The sequence below is a fragment of the Glycine max genome, chromosome 7 (genome assembly GCF_000004515.6).
Source record: "Glycine max cultivar Williams 82 chromosome 7, Glycine_max_v4.0, whole genome shotgun sequence".
Taxonomy (NCBI): Eukaryota; Viridiplantae; Streptophyta; class Magnoliopsida; order Fabales; family Fabaceae; genus Glycine; species Glycine max.
The window spans coordinates 39,390,153-39,413,476 of record NC_038243.2 but is presented as its reverse complement, the minus strand read 5'-3'; the positions used below and the strand labels follow the sequence as shown (position 1 = coordinate 39,413,476).

General features: G+C 28.8%; 1 protein-coding gene across 2 annotated transcripts; it reads left to right on the top strand.

Annotated features, from left to right (window-relative positions):
- Positions 1-307: 307 nt before the first annotated feature.
- Positions 308-5,561, top strand: LOC100775341 (homeobox-leucine zipper protein HOX3). 2 transcript variants are annotated; one of them, XM_003528487.5, is made up of 4 exons: positions 308-571; positions 1,064-1,236; positions 1,517-1,596; positions 4,935-5,546. In XM_003528487.5, the coding sequence occupies exons 1-4, from the start codon at positions 478-480 to the stop codon at positions 5,227-5,229; spliced, it is 642 nt and encodes a 213-aa protein (XP_003528535.1). In that variant the 5' UTR covers positions 308-477; the 3' UTR covers positions 5,230-5,546. The 2 variants fall into 2 exon arrangements, with proteins under 2 accessions (XP_003528535.1, XP_014633658.1); XM_014778172.3 differs by having other exon boundaries at positions 321-571; positions 4,920-5,561.
- Positions 5,562-23,324: the final 17,763 nt, after the last annotated feature.

The window sequence follows — 23,324 nt, the reverse complement described above, 5'->3', positions numbered from 1 at the left end:
AATTAATTTGGAGTTTCATCTTTTACTCTCACACCTACACGTGTCACCATCTTTGGGCCACATACCCTTTGACTCGGACGACCATGGTCAGAAACCTACACATCTTGATATACGTTTTCCCTATGGACACCTCCCTTTGATTTTCTATGCACCTTTTAGGGTGATATACGTTTTTCCTATGGAAACCTCCCATTGATTTTCTATGCACCTTTTAGGGTATTAATTAATAATAAACTTGTACGACTAATTAATATCCCTATATTTGTTTATTTGACCTTTCTATATATCTTGACCTTTTTCCTATCCAAACATTTCATCAGATCCTTTGCTGCTTCTTCTGTCTTCCTTTTCATGTGTGTCTCCTTCTGTTTCTCCACTTTACCTTTTTTCTCTCCTTTTTGTTGATCCCCCTCTTCCTCTTCTTCATCTCACATCATTTTTTTCTTCATCCCTTTCATTGTTTTCTGTGTGTTTTCTATGGCGGTTTTACCAAGTAGCTCCTCAAGCTTGGAATTGACCATATCTGTACCTGGTTTTGCTTCTTCACCAACCCTTCTTCCCTCATCATCTGGTAAGCACCACAAATATATAAACATGCTTATTTCTTAATTTTTTTGTTGTATTTTTTTCTAATCTTCATGCATCATCCTCCATCTTTGTCATTTTGATCAACCCCTTATATCATCTTAATTTAAATTCCTTAGTTTTTTTGTTTGTTTAATTTCATGGTAAATTATTTTAATTTTTTTTCCACTTCTACAGTTGTTTCTATGATATAAGTGGCCCCTTAGGGAAGGGATAATTATTTATTTATTTTTTTCTTAGCCTTTCTTAGATTAAAATTAAAGTCACGACCACATGAACCCAACAGGGTTCTATTTTTCATCTCTCTCTGGTTGGTGATTAAATAGAAATGATGTCTATAAACATCATATTTCCAATCTTGTCCTTAAATGATATATATTGGATCATGTACAGAAAATCATGTGTTTGTTTTGCCTGTAAGGTTTTTATTTTTGGAAGTATATACATAAATATATAAGGCAGTGTTTGGTATTAACAGTGAAAGAATTGGACATAAATCAAGTACCTCTTGAAGAAGATTGGATGGCATCAAACATGGAAGATGAAGAAGAAAGCAGCAATGGAGAACCTCCTCGAAAGAAACTCCGTCTCACAAAGGAACAATCTCGTCTCCTTGAAGAAAGCTTTAGACAAAACCACACGTTGAACCCAGTAAGTAACCCTTCAATCTCTCTCTTAGTATTTAACATCATGCCATTTATATCATTAAACATTAATTAGTGTCATAACTAATGCTTATTTAAGTAATATATTGAGGTTCTTGAACTAGTAACGTCGGTCCAGTGGTAGAGAGTTTTGAATAATAAACACAATATAAGATCATGAATTATAATTTCAGTGCGGTCATTGTATACAAAATACAAAAAAATTAATATATATATATATATATATATTATATATATTTTCGGTTCTTGAATTCTTGGTTTTGTAGAAGCAGAAAGAGTCTTTGGCAATGCAACTGAAGCTGCGACCAAGGCAAGTGGAGGTGTGGTTTCAGAACCGTAGGGCCAGGTATGGCTAATCAATCCTAATTAATAAAGTGATAGAAGATTAATGGCATTTATTTTTGTCATTTATGAATTGACTTTAAAATAAATACTACTATATATATAAAATTTCATCTTTACCCGCATTTTCTGTGGGTATAGCATATATACAGACAAATTTCAAATGTTGACAGAATAATGATAATTATGATATAGACCTCATGAAGCTGAATCCGATTCTATACCCCCTTAATATTCATCCGTACTATCTCTAAATAAAAGTGGAAAGCGATCATTTAAAGTTGCACTTCCTTCACATAATTCCTCATTAATAAGTGATATAGGTCATACGATGGAAGAAATCTGAGTGTTGTTCGGATATATATATATATATATATATATAACTCAAGAAAGGGTAAAAAAAAAATAGTTGAGCATGGTTGTTGGGAAAAATCTTAATTTATATATAATGCATGATGATCTACATGTATATATAACTATTTTATATATATTACTGTTATGAAAACTCTTCCCCAAAACTTTTATTTTAAACTTGTAAAACTCAAACTCAATATAAACCTGTGTGTTCTATTTATTCATAGCATGCTTTATTTGTTATTTTAAAAGCCAAGTTATAATTTAGTGGAAATTTTTGTGGCTAATTTGCTCCAGTGTTTTAAGTTTCAAATCTCAAATGTGACGAAACTATATATAATCACACTATTACTAGAAGTTAGAAAACCTAACTTTATTAAATTCAAACATGTAATAATAATAATAATAATAATAATAATAATAATAATAATAATAATAATCTTAGGTCATGAAGACATAGCAATGGCATGAGACTAGCTAGCTGGCGTTCAAATAGTATGAACAGTTAATGATGTAGTTTCAGTGTTAAACCATAATTTCAGCTGTGTGCAAAGAACGCAATCATTGTTGTCCAAATTAAAGTAGACACTTCGATAATGATAGCACCGCATTGGTGGAGTTTTATCTGGCCTCGTGTGCTACACTGATCATCACTCCAATAAGTGCGACTTTGACCACTTGTTTTGGTACTTTAGACCAACCATGCATTTGATTTTACAAATAAATTATTAGTGTTAAGCATCATGTATTTAGTTATCATCAACACGTATCTATAAAAGCATAGGGGTTCTTTACTTATTCCCAAAAATAAATTTTTCATTTCATGATAATCATTTTTGTCGAATAGTCCAGACCGGCCTACAAGAACTTACGACCTGACTTACATAAAGTCTAATTTAAACTGGTCTATTTAATTGAAAGGTTAGACTCAAACTTTTCTAAAAATCTATTAAATTAAATAGACCAGACTTAAGCTTATTAAAAAGTCTTATAAGTCTGATAGTCGACACGACATATATATATATATATATATATATTATTTTTTGAATATAATTAATTTTTTTTTTGAAACTATCAGATTGACTACACATTACTGCTCCATAATTTATATTTCAATAATCAATGACTTTAATTATAATTTAGGTGTGAGTCATGTGCCCTTTTATATTCCTCATTATTTTGATTGATTTTTTTTTAACTTTTCTATTATGTTCCTCCACCATAAAATATTAAATATTTATTGTGAATTAGACTTTTAAAAAGACTATCAGATCAGACTTTTAAAAAGGTCAGACCGAGTCAAAATAAAAGTCTTTAATAGACTATAAGTCAGACTCAGGCCTTAAAGATTTATCGTAGGTTAGACTCAGACCTTTCAAAATCTGGTCTGGCCTGGTCTGACTTATTCCCACCCTTATGCATATCTAGCTGGATCATATATCTTCTGCCATATATATTGTTTGTAGAAGTTAATGCGGAACTTGTTAAAATAACTTGTTTATAACTTTTTAAGTTTTTTTTTTCAGTTTATTTTAATGAAGTTTCTGATGCAGCTTATTAAAATTGTTTTTTTTAACTTATTTCAATAAGTTTCATGATTATATTTAATTATATCATAAATCTTCACACAATTTTTTTTGTATTGAATAAGTACTTAAATAAGATATTTACCTAAAAGTGCAGTGAGAAAAGAAAGAAAAAGAAAAACTAGTTTTATGTCGTCTTCTCTTCTCAAAAGAATTACTCTCCTATAATTAATTAATTATCTAATAAATTTGAAAATTATTCACAAATTTAAATGTAATATTCACTTTACAAAAAATATGTTATTATTTTTTTTTTTTTGCAAAAAATAGTTGAATTTAAAAATATATTAAAAAGTCTTAAAGTTACTTTAAAAAATACACATACTTTTTTTTTAAATCTCTTAACATGCTATGAGTGGAGTGCCTTAAACAAATTATGACAAATCTATAACTTCTGATCCTTTTTTATTACATCATTTCATGCCCTCTTAATATTTGAGGACATTGTTGATGAGTATTTTAATAGTATTAATTGAAACATATATAAATGTATAAAAAAATATAATGAAAGTGCATTAAAAATCATAACGAAAATAATACTTAATAATTATTTTTTAATTCAGTAATTTTTTTAACTCTTTAATTATTATATTTAAAGATTCTTGTTATCATTTTCTGTATTTTGTCTCAATTACCAATCTATTTAAGGTCTCAAATCTCAATTAATCTCTACCTTACTGCATGCATTTTAATTTTTTTTAATTTACAAAATAGAGTTAATAACACTCCATTATATTCTCTAGAAATACACTCAATTACATGTTAAGTGAATAGTACAGTATCAATAAAATCTATAATGATCTAGAACACTTAATAATTTCTCCCAGACTTCACCTGACACGAGAAGCAATAAAAGGCGGTAAAGTGATGATTCGTGAATTAAGCCGTGTCACCCATGCAACAATATGTAACGCATTCAATGAATGCATGTTTTAACTGTTTCGTGAGCAACAATGGTACTCTTAATATTTTCTTATTTGTTAACTGTTCTGTTAACAATCTATCTCTATTATATGAAAGAATAAGTCGGTAAAAAGTTTAAAATGGATACTTTATATTGTTGACATTGGATATAAATAGAGACAAAATGAAAATTTTGAGGTAAAAATTGAAAATAGAAAGAAACAAAAGAAAAAATATATGAGACGAAAAGTGACGCGTAAGCATATAAGCATGGCAGCGAACAGGTGAGGGGAGAAGAATAAAAATGAAGATGTTCATTTTGTTTTAATAATAGAAAGGATACATCTTCTTTTATTTATTAAAAAGTAATTTGAAAAAAATAATACAATTAATTTTTTTATACTTTTTGAAATATTTTAGTTTTTAATAGGCCTATGCATGGGTTGCAGGTATCCTAATAATAATAATGAATAAAGTGGAGTAGGTGTTTATTATGCAGGAGCAAGCTGAAGCAGACAGAGATGGAGTGCGAGTACCTCAAGAGGTGGTTCGGTTCCCTCACAGAGCAGAACCGGAGGCTCCAGAGGGAAGTGGAGGAGCTGCGAGCCATTAAGGTGGGCCCACCCACCGTGATCTCCCCTCACTCCTGCGAACCGCTCCCGGCCTCCACACTTTCCATGTGTCCCCGCTGCGAGCGTGTCACCTCCACCGCCGACAAACCGCCCTCCGCCGCGGCCACTTTGTCCGCTAAAGTGCCGCCAACTCAATCCCGCCAACCCTCCGCGGCCTGTTGACCCTATAACTATAGTCCATCGCCTACTCTGCACGCCACCTCTACTACCTCATCATCTAATTAATCAGAAACAGGGCACAAACTTAACTAAACTTTACAAAACTAAAAAGTTAGTGTGAATGAAGATATAATATGTGTTAGAAAAAATAATGTTTTTTTTTTTTTTTTTACTAAAAGGGCGTTTTCGGATAGGGAAACTTTTGTAGTTAGTAGTAGTACTTTCAATGGTCAATGCGTATCTGATTATTGGGCTTTCATATTGACTTTCTCCTTTTTCAAATATGGATAGAACTTTTATTTAATTTGTTTTTAGTACTTAAAATATTTTAGATAATACTTTAAATAATAGATGTATAAAATATTATAAGAATGAAAGAAAACATTAAATTATAACAACTACAAATAATATTTAAGTCAAATTTTAGAAAAATTGGTTAGCTTTTATAACCACTTTTGCACAAAGAAACATGGAAATTAAATTTCACGACACTTTCAAAACATTTGTCCTAAGATAGTTAAATTGATTGTCCAAGTAGTTATTTTCAAAATATTTGTTCCTACATTTTGAAACTAAAAATTCACTAATTCTTTTAAAAATAATTGTTGTTTAATTCATTTAAATTTTGTTATTATTATTTTGAAAATTTATGACCAACTTTTAAATAAAACAAGACATTTTTAAATAATTTCCTAATTTAATAAGAACATAGTAACCTAAACTTATTAAATGGTTTAAACAATTAGGTTAGTGAACTTTTTTTTCTTTTAATTGGGTCCTTCAACATTTATTATTTTTCAATTGATTCCTTGAACATTTATTTATTTTTTGATTGGGTGCTCCTATCTAATTGCTGTCGTTATGAAGAATTAACAACAATCACTTAATTAGAGGTGTAAATATTGAATTAATGAAATATGTTGTAAGTATAATTGAGTCAATTGTAAGAGTTTTTCTTTAAAATTTTAACTTTTTGCATAGCCAAATAATTATAAAGGAATACCTAGATTTAATTGACCTAAAAAGATAAAAACTTTGCAAAAAAATTCTCATTGACTTAGTTGTGCATATAACACACTCAATAAACATTGATTTTTTGTTTATAGCTCTAATTAGGTATCTATAATTAATTTTTCATGACAACAGATAAACGAGGAAACCAATTGAAAAATAGATAAAATCTTAGAAACCCAATTAAAAAAATAGAAATCTAATTAAAAATTTGATAAAAGTGTAAGGACCTACAAGTTAATTTAACCATAAAAAAGCCACTAAAAATAACAATTGAGACATCATCATCGGATAAAGAACAAATCATGATTCAAAGTTTAAAGTGAACCAAAACTACCTACAAATAAATTCAAAATTCTAGAATAAGATATTCATGCAGCCAAAAGTTAATCCTTTGAATCACGCAATATTTCAAAATGGTTTACATAGGATGTATATAGCCAAAATGGCCAAATTAATATCTTTTTTGCTTATGATTTTGTATTGCTTTTTAAATATAATTTAAAGTATATACCATTTTCCTACATTATATTATCACTTTTGTGTGAGTCATTCGTAGCAATCTCATGTTCTTATCATATTACAATATAAACAATTTAAATATTGCTACCTTGTTTATAAATAGTGGGTTTAAAATAGAAACCTCATCTTTTATCTTGAAAGTGTGATTTTGGGTTTCCTAAGGGAGAAGGGCACCATGAGAGCACCTGTGCTACCAAGGAGTCTGAAGTTTGCAACAGGGATTATTTCTTGTAAAGATTTCTTCCTCTTTTGATGTTTTCATGTCTTCCTTTATGATTTCTAGTTACAACATAACCATGAGTAGCTAGTCCCTTTAAATCTAGGATTATGATGTATCCATACCTCTCGTACCTTTTTTGATTTCAACCAATACCCTGATGTTATTCAATTAAATTTCTTTTGTCATTCTTTATTGTTATTGTTGTCACTTAAATTTCTTTTACCATTATCCTGAAAAGGTAATGGTAAGAGTGAGTGAAAAAAGTATCTGTAGTAATATATTATTTATTCTCATGGTTCTAAATAATATATACTTGGTGTAGAAATAAAAAAAGATATATTGGTAAATGATACTTATATCCATGGTTTATAGTTTCAAATCCATTCTTAAAAATAAATAATTACAAAATTATATATTTGTAGGTATATATTATTTATTCTCATGGTTCTAAATTCATCACTAAAATAAATAGTGATAAAAATACAAAAATATATAGTTAAATGATACTTATATATATGATTTATATGTCTGTAGGTATAAGTTACTTATATCCATAATGTCAAATCTAGCATCGAAACAAATAATTTTTAAATCAAACATTTCTAATTGACCATAGACATAAATTTCTAGCAGTATGTATGTAATTTATTTACAGTATTTATATCTATATTACAATAAATAACATGAATTTTTTAATATAGAAAAAATATTGTCACTAGATCAAAAATGTTATTTTAAAAGACAAATATAATATATAAATAAAAAAGCATATATAAATATACACATTCTAATTTATGTGAATAGTATTTTTTTACATATATTAAGATTAAGATATTTTCATTATTTATTAGAATAGTATTTTTTATTTATATTTAACTTTATTTAATGAATTGTTTCTTTTTTAAAAGAATTAAATTATATAGTAAATAAATTTACTTAAATAAAATGAGAATATTTTCTATTTTTAAAATATTTATTTATGTAATTTATTGAAAGTATTTTTATCTATATTACAATAAATAACATGAATTTCTTAATATAGATAAAAAAAATGTTGTCACTACATGAGAAACATTATTTTAAAAGATAAATATAATATATAAAATGAAAAAACTTATATAAATAAACATATTCTAATTTATGTGAATAGTATTTTTTACATATATTAAGATTAAGATATTTTTGTTATTTATTAGAATAGTATTTTTTTATTTATATTTAACTTTATTTAATCAAGTGGTTTTTTTTAAAAGAATTCAATTATATAGTAAATAAATGTACTTAAATAAAATTAGAAAATTTTCTATTTCTAAAATATTTATTTATGTAATTTATTGACATTATTTTTATCTATATTGCAATAAATAATATGATTTTCTTAATATAGATAAAAAAATGTTGTCACTAAATCAGAAACATTATTTTAAAAGATAAATTTAATATATAAAATGAAAAACTTATATAAATATACATATTCTAATTTATGTGAAAATAGAATTTAATCTTATATGTTATATTTTAAAAGATAATATATAAGATTATAAAAATATAATAAATAAAAAAATTGAATTTGAACTATTTTTGCATAAAATTTATATTAATATTATATTTTACACTAAATATTCAAATGAGCACTTACATGTCATCATAAAGGAGTGTGTTTCTCATTCTAAACATCATGGTTCTTGCTCTTCCTCAAACATTTTTAAAGTTTTATTTTTTTAAGAAAATGTTAATCAACTTTTTATTATAATCAATGTTTGATATTTAACCATCAGCGGTTAAAATTAGGAGTGGGTAAGTGGGTCTACTCGCCCTACGTAAGCCCACATTGGTAGCAGACGGACCAGCCTCACACTCTTTACACGAACTTAATACATTGGTCTGCACCCGCCTTGCGGGCCTAGTTTTTAAAGAAACACTTAAATTTGAAAATAAATATAGTGTTTCTCTTAAAAAAGTCAATTACACTCAATTATATATATATATTTTTAAAAAATCTTAATAAATCTCTAACAAATACTCAATTACAAAAATTTTAACACAATCAAATAAATTTTCAACATAAATGAAAAGAAATTTTGGATTAGGCTTAGGATTAATTTGGTTTGGGTTGGCCTTGGTTAGTAGTTGTGGGTTTGTGGGTCAACCCATGAATCCTGTCGTCCAAACCCACACAGCTTGCGGATTATGCTAGACAGACCCAAAATCTTGCATAGCCATGAATTTTATAAAAAAAAATGGTTTGTGGCCTACGCGAACCATAGGCCCTACTATCTAATCCATGGACCCGAGCATGTTTACCCCCCCTAGTTAAAATCAACAACTCAAATAGTGAATTAAAAAAAAATAAGAAGACCAATTTGGTGAAATAAGTAAAATAGGAGGACATATTTTGCAATTAAGCCTTAAATTAAAGTAAATTTGAGATTTTAGTAAATTCATATGAAACACATTGCATCTTATTGGGTCTTGCTCAATGCATATGTTGTACTAAAGTCAATTGGGTCTTCATCAATGCATAAATTTCACTTATGTCATATTAAAACTTAATGAATCATTTGTGTTACACTTATACCTTATATTTTGAATTACTTAATTTTATAAATTTTGATTATTATATATTTTCATAATTTAAAGGGTATTTTTATCATTTTTAAATATTTATTTTGTAAAAAACACAAATTAAAAGACCAATGATAAGCATGGCTTATTTATCTAAATTAAATAATCTAAATATTATTTTCTTAATTGAAAAGTATTACTAATATACTAATTTCAATATTTTTCTAGTATAAAATATATTTAAGTATATTATATATTTATTACAATTTATAATAAATAAAAATTTTGTTACTTCACTTATATAGAAAAATGAGATTTCAGTCGCTATTTCAGTCACTAATCTCAAAACAGACATGATTAGCGACCGAATTATACTCGGTCGCTATAATTTTGATATAGCGACCGAAACATCTTTGGTTGCTAACTTCAACAAAATATCAGTCGCTACTTCGGTGGCTAAAGTACTTTTACTTTTTTACAAATACAACAATCGAAATTGCTATCGAAGTCTTCAGCGACCCTTCATTTTGGTCGCTAATTCAGTGGCTGATATAAGTTAACTGTCATGATCAAATTCGGTTGCAAATTCAGTCGCGAATTGCACCAGTAATTGTGTGGTCGCTACTTCGGTCCCTAATTTTGGTCGCTAAACTGTATTTTTCTAGTAGTGCAAAATACGTTTCGACTAGCCTTATCTCGACAAGATCCCAAAATAATCTAACGATTTGTATCAAGAAGGAAAATATGCTTCTTGACTATGACTTCTCAAGCCACTCTAGAATTTAAAGTGCTTGTCGTAGGTGAATGAAGAAAAAGGGTGAAGATGAGATTTTGTGTGAAAGGAAAAGGTTGAAAACTGTAAATGAAAAACTATAAAATGGAAGTAATAAATCAAAGCAGTAAAGGAAACTAGTAAAGAAAAGGCTATAAAGGAAAACAATAATGATTGAAAATGTTAAAGATAAAATGCAAGATAAAATAGGCTTGTGTTTGATTGATTGCGTGTTCTTAAAATTTGAAGTACAAGGTCTATTTGTAGGCTAAGAAATACGATACATCTTGAAGTTAATGGACAATTTATAAAGTTGTGATGGACACTCTATCACATCATGACTTACAACTGTTGCACAACTTGCTTTCTATTTTTAAGGAACCATGATCTTTTTCTTTTAATGCTTCTGATGCACTATCCATTGACATGATCTTCTATCATAATCTTAACCAACTTATCCATATTTTCTCCATCAAAATAATTTTCCTTCTTATTTTATTTTTTTTACCAACAATTATATTTTGATTTGATGAGTCTAAAACCTAATTGATTACATATCATTGATCGTTTATGTGTGATTAATTGACCTGGAAAGAGATTATTTTGCACCAACATGCATGATCAAACTTGTTGGCTAATTTCTAGTGGATTAACTTGATTGCTAATCATCCTTGAGAGTTAAGAATTTATCTCTTAACTTAAATTAATATTTCTACAATCAATTGAATATTGATTTAGGATGAGGAGTATTATTAGAACTAGATCAAAGTCTAGTAATTGAATTAGGGGAATACTAGTGATTGATTCAATTAAGGGTTTATTGGAATTAAATTGGAGAAAAGGGGGTATGCACGAATTCATAATCCTAGGCTTCTTTTTATAATTGTTTCTCACAAAGTTCTTCTACTTTAATTCTTTTTTTTCGTTAAAGACTAAAATTGATCAAAAAGAATATTTCTTAATTTGATAAAACTCAAATTGCCTGGTTATTGCTAAATTGGTTATTTGGGAACACAATTGGTTCTTCGGGTTTGATATCCGAACTTAGGTCCATTTTACTATTGCGTAGGTACATTTGCTTTTGTGCGAGTATTTGATAAATGTTATGCATACGTCATTTGTATACTGAAATCACATAGCAATTATCTAACAGGAACTTAGTTTCTTCTGAGTTTTTATCCAGAAGATGCTAAAGTTAATGACTTTATAGTAATTTTGGTTGTAATTTTTGTAGAGATATAGCAGAGGTATGGAAGAGGATTGAAGAATTAAAGTGTCGCATAGCGCATCAGGACCACTCAGTCCAAGAAGCCTACTTAACGCAAGAAGCCAACCTGGAGGTCAATTGTAGTGCGCATCTGATGGCTTAGTGCGCAATCACTTTTGCCTGTTGGACTTTGCATGTGTGCTCAGAGTGCACGCGCAAGCTTAGCACATAGTGGCGGTTCTGATTGGTCATCAAGTGGAAAGATATTTGCAAAAAGTGGATTATATATATAAAATCAACATTCATTCATTAAGTTACTTCACTACGAAGCAAGGAGAAGAAGTAGGGGAAACCAAAGAAGTTCAAGCAGCTAGTGCAAGGAAAATCTTCTTCTGGGGTTCTGGCTGATCTGTTTCTCTCTCCTCTCTCCCTGTCCTGCCAGCACCAATGGCGGTATGCCTGCATCTCTCCTAGTCAGCCTTGTTCCGCCAGTACGAATGGCGGTATGGGCTTCTTCATCTCTCCTAGTCAGACCCCGTCCCGCTGCTACCAATGGCGACATCCACGTTCCCACCATTGCCAATGGCGTTACAAGCTTCACGCCAGTAAAAATGGCAGCACCCACGTAAATAACAGACCCCCCTGCAATTTGTTTTAAAACAGACCCTATTTGGTAAATTATTTTTAAAACAAGCCCCCTACAGTAAATTTGCCGAATATATAGCAACTAGTGAAGCTGTAAATGAAGCATTGTGGATAAAAGGCTTGGTTTTAGAACTACTCCAAGTGAAAGAGTTGAAACCCATTGTAATTCATTGTGACAATCAAAGTGCAGTGAGTTTGAGCAAGAACTAAGTGTATCATGATAGAACAAAGCATGTGGATGTCAAGTATTACTTCATTCGAGATATGATTAAGAGTGGAGCTGTTGCTATTGAGAAAATATCTACAAATAAGAATCCTGCAGACATGCTCACAAAAGGCTTTACCCTTTGAGAAGTTTAACTATTATTTATAGTTGTTGAATATTGCTGGTTATAACTAAGCATTAGACCAAGGTGAAGATTGTTGTATGTGGTATAATATTAGTTGGTTAGTTTGGGGGGTTAGCTGACAACCTTGGATAGTTATTTTTTGTCATTCTGTTAATATCAGATGGTATGCTACCACATATATATAAGTTCTATTTTTTTGTTAATAAAATAACATTAATGCTTTCTGTTTCTAAGAGCTCCATTTTGTTCCCAATTTCTTTTTCCACAACCAATTCATCTTCTTGATTAGTTTAGTAAGGTATATTTACAATTGCCTTTGAAGTTCTTGACATGCATGACATGAATATGTTAAATAACTCAATGGACTTTTAATGGACTTCGGATGATTGATTAATTGACCCAATGAAGATTTGGGCATTAGGATCTAATCTTCATCAACTTCTATTGGGTGTAGACTCAAAATAATTATAAAAAAATACTATTTTTTAGTTTTAAAATGATATAAATAATACAATAATATGAGACAAATCAAAATAAGGACAATACTCACAATTTCGCACGCTTTTCATCCCAATTTAGGATTAAAAGGGAAAGTACAAAGCAAATTATAGCTACTCTATGTCACCTTTAATCGTCTTATCTAGCAGCCATATTATTCTCTCCTCAGCGTCTATTATCACATTTCCTAACTGAAATCCACTTCTATCAGTTTGATAAAGTTATGTAACATCATTGATTATTTGCCAGTATTGTAGAAGGCAATCTTGTTTTATCATCAATATTAAAAGAAAACAATGTGCAAGATTGACATATTTTTTGGTCGGTGAGGAAATAAATAACTTGTGATGCAACAAAAAAAAAGACCAGAAGCCCAAAATCAAATCACTGAAAGCCCAAAATTATTCAGGCCGTGGGTAGTAGGATCAGTTAGTTTGGGGCATTGCTTTGTGCACCCTACACAATTGCTGGTACACCTATAAAAATAACAATTTTATTTTTGTCCTTCCATAAAGCTGATATGGAAATCCGTATCGGGCTTAAAAATTTATAGGTTTCATAAAAATTTATATATATATAAATAAATTAATTATTAGATCAAAATTAATTGTCACAAAATTTATTATTTAAATTTAGATGTACATTCAATATACATTGTAAATTTTATTGTTATATATAGAAACATTAATTATTTTATAACATAATTGACTTATTAGAGAACATTGTGTTAATAACACAAAAATCATTAGAGATCACAATCTGTTTCTTAAAAAAACATTGTTAAAAAATATCCATATATCACAATAAGAGGAACCCAAACTAACAAGGCCCAGGGGGACACACTATGATGCAGTCCCAGAGAGAGATCCTACCACGTGAGAACATAATTGTGTTTCAAATCTGAGATAATAACAACTCATTTGTTAACCTAAAAAAGAAATACCCGTTTGCTTGTAAATTATAATGATACTATATTTCTTTCCTTCCCCAACATTTTCAACAACTTTTAACATATTCTTAGCATCTTAAAAATTGTCATTTGTATCACAAGTTTTGTCCATATACATAGACATGTATAAATGACAATTTTAATCTGTTACATTCTTTCAGTTTTTCTTTTAAATCAAATTATTAAAAAAAAACTAGTATTTTGAACATATATATTTTTTTTGAACATATAACACATGGATAAGGTGTGTGGTTCTACAATGACCAATGATGTAGAAGTGACAAATGAATTATGCTTGATTTGGTATAGGCAACGCTTAGCAATCTCCCTGAACTTATGGATTATGAATTTATGATGTAACCTTCCGTGATTGTTTGGTATCATAATTTCTTTGAACTTATCCACAATTTTATTTTTGGATTAAAGTATAGTGGAATTTGATTGCACGAAATCATGATACGAATTTAAAAGCTGCAGAGTGTGTGGTCGTGGTGAGGGGAAGAAATTCCAAATCTAATGATAGGAAAATATATATTTTAAAAATGAGAACAAGCAGCAATTTAAAAGGGAATTCGAATAAGATCTTTTCCTTATATTTCTTTTTGCCATGTTTTGGTTGGGAGACGAATCACTAAGAAGAAAATCAAAAGTAGAAACAAAACAAGCAAGGAATTCTAATCAGACAGTTAATATAATCATCCTTCCTACCGAACAAGTAGAATAAATTGACTTAAAAGCACTTAAGCAATATCACATGGACTCACATCTTGTGCTTTATTCCAAAAAAATAAATGGCCATAGACAAATATTTATAGGAAACACTCAGAAATTTTTGGCTCCAAGTTTTCTATACAACAAAAATTCGTGTCCAATAAACATATACCCAACATGTCTAGAAGACCCATTGAATATGTCCCTAATTTTGATTCCTAACCATTTAACAACATATAGCTAGCTAGCTAGCAAATCCAAAGAGGTTATGAGAAGGTGGAACAATGGCTTAGCTGTATTTTGGAAATTGCTAAAGAAGATGGGAATGGCCAATTTTGAGAATGGAATGGGACGAGGAATGTGAGTCCATGAGTGGCATCCTCTACTGTTCGAAGAATGTTCCTTCCCATGGTTGCGATTTGGGGGTCCCTAAGCAAGATTTTGATATTTGAAGTAACTAATTATAAAGAGGGGGATGATGAATTCTCAAATCTTAAAGACAATTTTGAAAAATAATAATTTGAATTGTTGCTAAATTAAGTATTAATTAAATTTTATCATCTTTCTTAAGTCTTATTAATTAAAAAGGTCTTATATTTAAGATTAGAGATAATTTATATGAAGCTATCTTTTATAAAGATTCAAGTCAAACTCTATCAAGATCTATAATCTAGATGTCAATCTTTTGACATGGATTGGGTTGTGATGCTATATGGGATTAAGGTAAAACATTTAATGATGCTGAATCACTTTTACTTCCTTTTTCTGACCTGAAATATTTTCTTTCTATTATGCCCTTTTCAACCTAGTATTTAAATTCTAATGTCACTTGAACAATTGAATGTAAGGAATCTCTCAATAGAAGTTTCTTTGCAACTTTGGTTCAGTTTGGAGCTACGTCCAGCAGCTATGACTCCCCAAATTTTTAATTTTTTCCTTTAGTTTGCATCTAATATTTGTTTTTCGAATTTTTTTAACTAATAATAGTACTAATCGGTGTTGTAAACATATATTCTCTAACTACTACTATGATATAATAGGGGTGTCATATTCTTTTGACATACGTCTATGTTGATTTTTATAGTTAAATTAAATATATAAAATTCAAACAAAAATACTCAAATACTTTGTTTATTTTCTGCATCACACGAGTAAAAAAATAATTAATTCTTGTTAAAAGAAACATTCACATTTAGTATCTCTACTTCGATCAAAATTACTGTTAAAGAAAGATACATATGAAAAATTAAAAAAACTTTAATATTTATATATTTTTAACTAATTAAAAATATTCAATAAAATATGCTAAATGTTTAATCATTTTTTTAACATTACTCTTGTTTATACCACTCCAATTAAACAGCCTAATTTGGTCACCTTAGTATGTGTTTTGGTTACATGTGTTCTCATTCACTTTATTGCTGTGTGTGTGGGTGTAAAATTGTTATTTGGTAGCTTGATCCAAAAAAAATCCGTAGGCCCAATAAAGGGGAGAAATAATCACTTCTTGATGGGCACGTTGGTCAACAGCACACACGTTGAGGAACATGGTTATTGCATCCCAAAGCATGTAAGAGACCGATGATTATTGTGTCTACAACTACAACACTGCCACGTAGAATCCAAACGTTAAAAAGATCCATAACTTCTCAACTTTATTTAATTTATCAGCAATGCTCGATAGTATAAACAGACTGATAAGGAATTTTAACAATAAAAGAAGAGAAGTCATTTTATATGTTAACAAATTTAAACTTTAGACTTATCAAGAAAAACTTATTTGTTATTTTTTATCATCATGTATCAATGTGAAGTATCTTTAAATTTGATTGATAACTAATTTTTTATCAAAAAATTTGACTAATTTAGATCTTTTCTTTCAATCATTTTTTCATCCACAAGATTTGAATCTAAGATTTTACTTAAAGAGATCACTCAAATGAAGAGAAAATTGTTTGTTATTAGTTTTCATAAAACAAAATAATCACATATTTTAATAATAAAAAAACTCAACATAGAAATTACAATGTTGTACGTACACAAATTAAAGGTTTAATTTCTTGGAAGTTACAAACGCTGCTGCAAGTAATTGTGAGTGAGTATTATAAAAGTGATCACTTGAAACCTATAATATCATTTGGATATCTAAGGAATTCAAAATTTATAAGCAACCATAAAATCCAATTATTTAAAAACACTTTTCCATACCCAACAATATGCAACATCTTAATTATGCATTGGCATTCCTGCGACTTAGGGTGTGTCTTTCTGGCAATAGACTACACTCTTCCATCAGTTCTCTTATGACTTCCATTTTTTTGACACACTATTGCAAATTATCCTTAGAAGAGCATAATGATCCCAAACTCAGAAACCCTACCACATTGAAGAGACTGGCTTCCCAACACTATTGTCCCACCTTCGCACCACTATCACTTCCCATGCGTTATGGTCCTAGATTCTTGAGCAAATTAAGTTTTGCAAAGCCTTCTTACGACTAAATCATGAGGTGGGCCTCTGAAATTGTGCATCTTTCCCATCTCAAAAAAGAGGAACCAAGAAAAAAGAAGGAAGAAAAAGGGTCTTAGAATTTATTGGAAAAAGGAGTGAGTGGGGGCTCCTTATACCTACTTAATAGTTGTAATATGCCACTCATGATGCCATTGCAAAAATTGAGGCTCTTTCTAGTTTGAATACGGCTTTTGTATTGGGCAAATGTTTTGATTAGTATTTCTATCCCAAAAATGAACAAGATTTGTGGAGTATACATAAAAGGAAGAAAAGAGTGAGTGGGGTTAATGGTCGTAATATGCCATTGCAAAAATTAAGGCTCTTTCTAGTTTGTAGAGGGCTTTTTTAGTAGTGCAAAAACTATGAATATAATTTATCTTTCAATTCCAAAAATGAACAAGATTTGTGGAGTATACATTAAAGGAAGAAAAAGGGTCTTTGACTTTATTAGAAAAAGGAGTGAGTGGGGGCTCCTTATACCTACTTAATAGTTTTAATATGCCATTCATGAAGCCTTTGCAAAAATTGAGGTTGTTTCTAGTTTGTATACAGCATTTGTAAACTTGTTTAATATTTCTATTCCAAAAATGAACTAGATTTTTGGATTATACTAAAAACTTGCTTATTTACAATGATCCATATAGTTAATTGCACCATAAAAGGCATATTAATATTAATTAATTTGCTGGAGGTTGGCATTGTGAAAGGGGATGGAGCCAAATAAGTGGAACTAACAAGCTTTGTGGAGAGTATCGGGGATATATGGTGGTGGGCCAGGTGGGGGTATTTTGAGGAGGGTCCATTGGGCCGTGGGCGACATGCCCCAACTTTGCTAACTATGTAGTAGGTACTTGCTTACTTCAAAAATGAAAGGGAAAAAGGAAAGCCACTTTGAACCACTCAACAAAATAAGGGTAGGGGACCATATATTTTGTGCATATGGGAAAGACTTTTAACCCTTTTCCTTTTTGCTTCACATGCCCCTAAGCCCCTTCTTTGACCCTTTTATATTGGCCTAACCAGTTGTGTGACTCAATATGTGGGTCACTATTCAACTTATCTTCATGTATGCAACTACAGCGTCTAGTTTAGATTGATGTGGTTTCTTCCTCCAACACCAAATCTAAAACGGGACTTATTCCTTTGTTTTCTTCCTCATGTTCAAAGCATCTTGTTTCCTACGCCTACAAGCCTTTCTTAATTTGGAATACCAACTACTATGTACTTCTACTAGGTTTCTCTTTTACTGTTCAATAATTGTAATAGCTAAATTGTAATTTGAAATGAAGTTGGGCGCCTTTGAATTTTTCCGTACAGGAAATCAAGCTTTCATCCCTGATTAATTTAATTAAGGGAATTGCTTCAAAGGTAGTTGTTTGATTTAAGTGATACATGTTTAATATTCTTAATCAAGATTTTAAATTTAAATTTTGTATATAGAAAAAGTTCTCGTTGAGAAAATTAGCCCCATCATATTAAAATGTTGTCAACACAAAGAAAATTACCTCTATCTCACAAAAAAATATTTGCAGTCGTAGCTAAAACAATTTAAAAGAAAGTGTTACTCATCACCTCTTTGATGACTACCATAACAACTTTTCTTTTTCCTCGAAGTTTGGCTAATTTGTGTTATTTACTTTGGGGTACTTGGAAGTCAATTTGAAAATAACATAAATTGTAAAAAAGAAATTGATTTACCAACCTAATTAGTAATTTTTAATAAATATATGAGTACTAATTTATTTTTTAATATTAATTTTATAAATTTGTTGGTTTGACTTGTAACTTAATACACATGATTATAGTTTAAGCATCATTTTTGTTGTCAATGACAGAAATTATTTCTAAAACATACAAAAGTTTAAATTACTTTGATATGTCGACCCTATTTATTGTCTATTTGTAAAACTATTTCCAAAAATATATAATAAATAATAATTTTTAAAGCCTAAATGGTTAAATTACTTTGATATGTCGACCCTATTTATTATTATCTTTTTTTTTTCAAATTCAATGAAAGTTTAAGGTTCCGTTTGAGGTTATTTTTCATTTTTTTCTTTTGAAATTTTCAAAAATCAAAATTAGTTTTACTTTTGAATTTTGATTTTAAGTTTTTTTGTTTTTAAAAAGATGTTAAAAGCTAAAAATAGATAAAAATAAGTCAATGATTTTATCTTATCTCTCTCTATTGTGAAATAATGGTGGGAATCAGAGTGGAGAGAGTGACTATAATGGTGATAGTAAAAATGATTGAAATGACAATGGTGGTGGAGTTGAAATGGTGACAGCAGTGACAATGGTGCTGAAATAGTTGCGATGACAATGATGATAATAGTGGTATGATGATGTAGAGATATACGAGGTGATCGTGGTGGAATGATGATACTGATAAGAATATATTTTTTAAAACTAAAAATCAAATTTACAAAAATTTTTCTTGATTTGAAATGAATGTAAATTTATTTTAAAATTGAGTTAAAAATTATTTTAACTCTATTTTTGTCTTTCATTTTAAAAAATTACATTTGAAAATAAAAAATTCAAAAACTCACAATTATCCCAACCAGACCTAAGGTAACTTAAACACAAGTATTCTTTGACTTGCTTCTTTAAGCAGCTAACCATTTATTCTTTTAAAAAAAAACCTCTTTAAGCTTCTATCATTTTCACTAAAAAAAAAGGTTAAGGGTAAATTTCACTAACTTTATGGTTTTGGTGAGACCGATGTACAAGATAAAGTTCAAGTCTTTTGTCTAGTCTAGGCACTTAGAGAACATGAGTATGATTGCAAGAGCTTAAGAAATAGTTTGCAAACAAAAGTTCTCTTGATATTCATTTCTCTAGTATTTATAGGCAATATTGAAAGAGACCGTTGTGTCTTTATATTCCTTTAGGTTCAACAAAACAATATGTACGTGAAAGTTAGTGAATTAAATGTAGCATTAAATGCCTATTACCAACTTGTTACTTTGCTAAGATAAATCACTTTGTTTTTTTTTTTCTTGTATGTACTGACGTCATGCTACAGAGAAAAAAACTACTTTTGCTTAGAAAATAGATCATCACTAGTAACCATTAATACTTTCAAACACTGTTTAATAATAGATCATCAATAACATTTTGATTGCTTCTAGTATCCGAGACACAGTTAGTGATTGATATACATACTCGCTAATCAAATTATCAATAATTATTCATATATAATATATTTACCAATATAAGTTCTATGGAAAATTAATTGTACATGTGAAAGCACGTCATATTTTTTATTTAAAGTTTATAAATGTGACAGTAGTACGTTAGCAGAGATGCATGTATGAAGAGTTTTTGGCGCAGTTCCAAATTACAGACACAAATCACATTTAGTATAACGCCAGTCGATCGACACGGCATGAACATATGAACACCTAATGCCTTAGTGTGTCTTTGGAAAACAGTTAAATCCAACGCCGCCACCGGACTTTCAAATGAAGGTTACAATGTATTACTTTGAAATTTTTATATTGGAACATACAATCTCTTCCTTCAACATGATTTCAATATTAATCCAAAGACATTCTTAGGGTTCACAAGTGATCCCAATCTCCCATATAGTCTCATCAATGAAAGAATTATAATTAAACAGGTCAAAGAAATTTGATTGAGACGCGAAAATAACTAAGATATGGTGAAGACTGAAGCAGTGTAAGCTTTTCTTCTACGAAACATCAACTGTGACTACTTTTTATACCGTCCTTCGGTCTAACATGAATGTGACTTGCGTTGAACCAAGTTACTTTTCTTTTGGACCTTTTTTTTTATATATATATAAACTTTTGTTTTGGACCTTGAATATTATTTGTTGTGCCTAATGTAATAACGTAACTAAACTTAGGTTGTTTTCTTTTTTCGGCGAACAAAACTCAAATGTTAACTTTATATAATCATGTTATTAGGTTTTATTTGAAGAAAAAATATGTATAGGTGCATGAACTTGTAGTCTTCATGTCAGTGATTGCATTCATTCTGAATCTTTTTTCATTCTGTGGGATTCTCTCACGTTCTTCCAATGGTCTCACTTTTCACGTTTGATACCGAGTCGCTATCATGGAAGCAAACTAGCTCCAGATATATAATGCTCTCCAGGACATTTTTAAGAGTAAAAGGAAACGAAACTTTTTTTTTTCGGTGCATAAAGGGACGAAGCTGAAACTATTGACTATTATACATAGAGATTTAACCAATAGTAAAATTAGGAACCGTTAAAATGGACGAAGAATGTTGGAAAGTTGATACCAGAATTTAGTTGCTGTAGCATTTATTCATGTGAAATCCAAAAATAAAAATGATTCGATGTGAAATGCAAAATGAATACGTGTTTGGTTTTTATCGGTTTTCTTTTTAATTTGTTTTCCATATCTTTGTTAATTAATATTTGGCAAACGATACTGCGGGTCCATTTGATTGATTCGCAAAACTTATGATACTAAGCGAGACAAAAAAAAAAGTTTTTAATAATCGAGAATACAAGTAAAATAATATAAAATATCTAGTATTAATTATCTTAATACAATGAGTTTACCAAAATATATAAAAAAGAAAATAGAAAAAAATAAGATATTTTCTTTTTAAAATGATTGTATTGGTTAGTTATTATTTTTTTATTATTAAAGAGATATAAATAGGAATATATATGTTATTTTAATACTTTGTAACTTGGATAAAAAGTTGTCTAATGATTTTCTGAATATAAAATTTAGAAATTTTATCTTTTTTTCATTTGTTTGATTTGTGTTGTCTTTTACTTTTTTCAAATTAAACGTAGAACAAAAATATTTATTTTGTTCAGTATCATATTTTTTAACAAAATAAATCCATCCTACATTAGTTTTAATTTTTTAAAATTATATATATAGAAAATAAATGCCATTGTTATTACTTTTGTATGTGAATGCTTAAAAAAGAAAAATAAAAAATATGATTTTAATTTTTTTAATAAAATATATTTTTATATAAAGAAAACTAAACAGGTATAAATAATTAGAATAAGGATAAAATCTGCTAGAAGAATATAGAACCTAAAGTTGATTCTACAAGAGATTTTTATAATAATAATAATAATAAAAATAAATAAATAAATAAATAAATAAGACAATGCATGCTAATTAAAAAATTTAGATTTACATACCAACATGTCATTGATCTCACTAAAGCTGAATTCAAATTTCTTAAGTTGGCTAAGTTTTGAATTTGAATTTTATGAATAAAAAAAATAGAATTAAAAATATATATAGATCTTACTAACCGTAGTTAGTCAGATTCTCGGATAAATATTTATTAACTGTTGTTATACTTTGTATTAATAACATAATGACGTAAATATTTGGGTTAGATTTTTATTGTTGGGTGTATTGATTGGTTTTATAGAATGAAAAACTTATGTTTTCGTTGAAAGCTCATATTATTATATGATAATAATTTCTTATAAATCTAGAAACTAGGAAATGTATATATAACTAATTTTTTTGTTATAATATATAATTAATTATTATAGGTTGTGTTTAAATTATGGTCTAAAACTTTTATAATATATACCCTTGTTAAGATATAAATAATTAGTTATATACAGATTAATATATTCATACAAAAAATTATACTATAAATTTATCTTAGAATTTATTAAAATTAAAATAAACTCAAAAGTACTATTTTAATAAACTTTAGGAAGAAACTGAATTTTTTTAAGTACATCTAAAAAAAAAAACTAAACTTAAAAGTTGGACATGCACAATAGGCTCCTCTCCCGAGTTTTACAAAAATCCACCCATTTTATTCAATCTAAAAATAAACTAAACTAAACAGCTGGACATGCACAATAGGCTACTCTCTCGAGTTTTAAAAAATCCACACGTTTTATTTAACCAGTTGAGTTAGAATGTTATTCTAAATCATTCCAAAAAAGAATGTTATTCTAAATACTTCTTAGTCTAGGGAGACAAAATTAAGTTACTATTATAAATTGTGTTAATTAATATTTTTTTGACAGGATGTTAATTAATATTTTAAGAGTAGAACATTTATTTTGGTGTTGGTAATGGAAGAATATTTAATATTTCTTATTAAATTTTTAATATGAAATTTTAATAAAAAGAACTATA

Excerpts from the sequence above, each read along its gene's own strand:
- LOC100775341 (XM_014778172.3), top strand. The coding sequence starts at position 478 with ATGGCGGTTTTACCAAGTAGCTCCTCAAGCTTGGAATTGACCATATCT. Across the intron at positions 1,237-1,516 it reads AAAACCACACGTTGAACCCA|AAGCAGAAAGAGTCTTTGGC; the intron begins GTAAGTAACCCT and ends TTGGTTTTGTAG. Across the intron at positions 1,597-4,919 it reads TTTCAGAACCGTAGGGCCAG|GTGTTTATTATGCAGGAGCA; the intron begins GTATGGCTAATC and ends AAAGTGGAGTAG.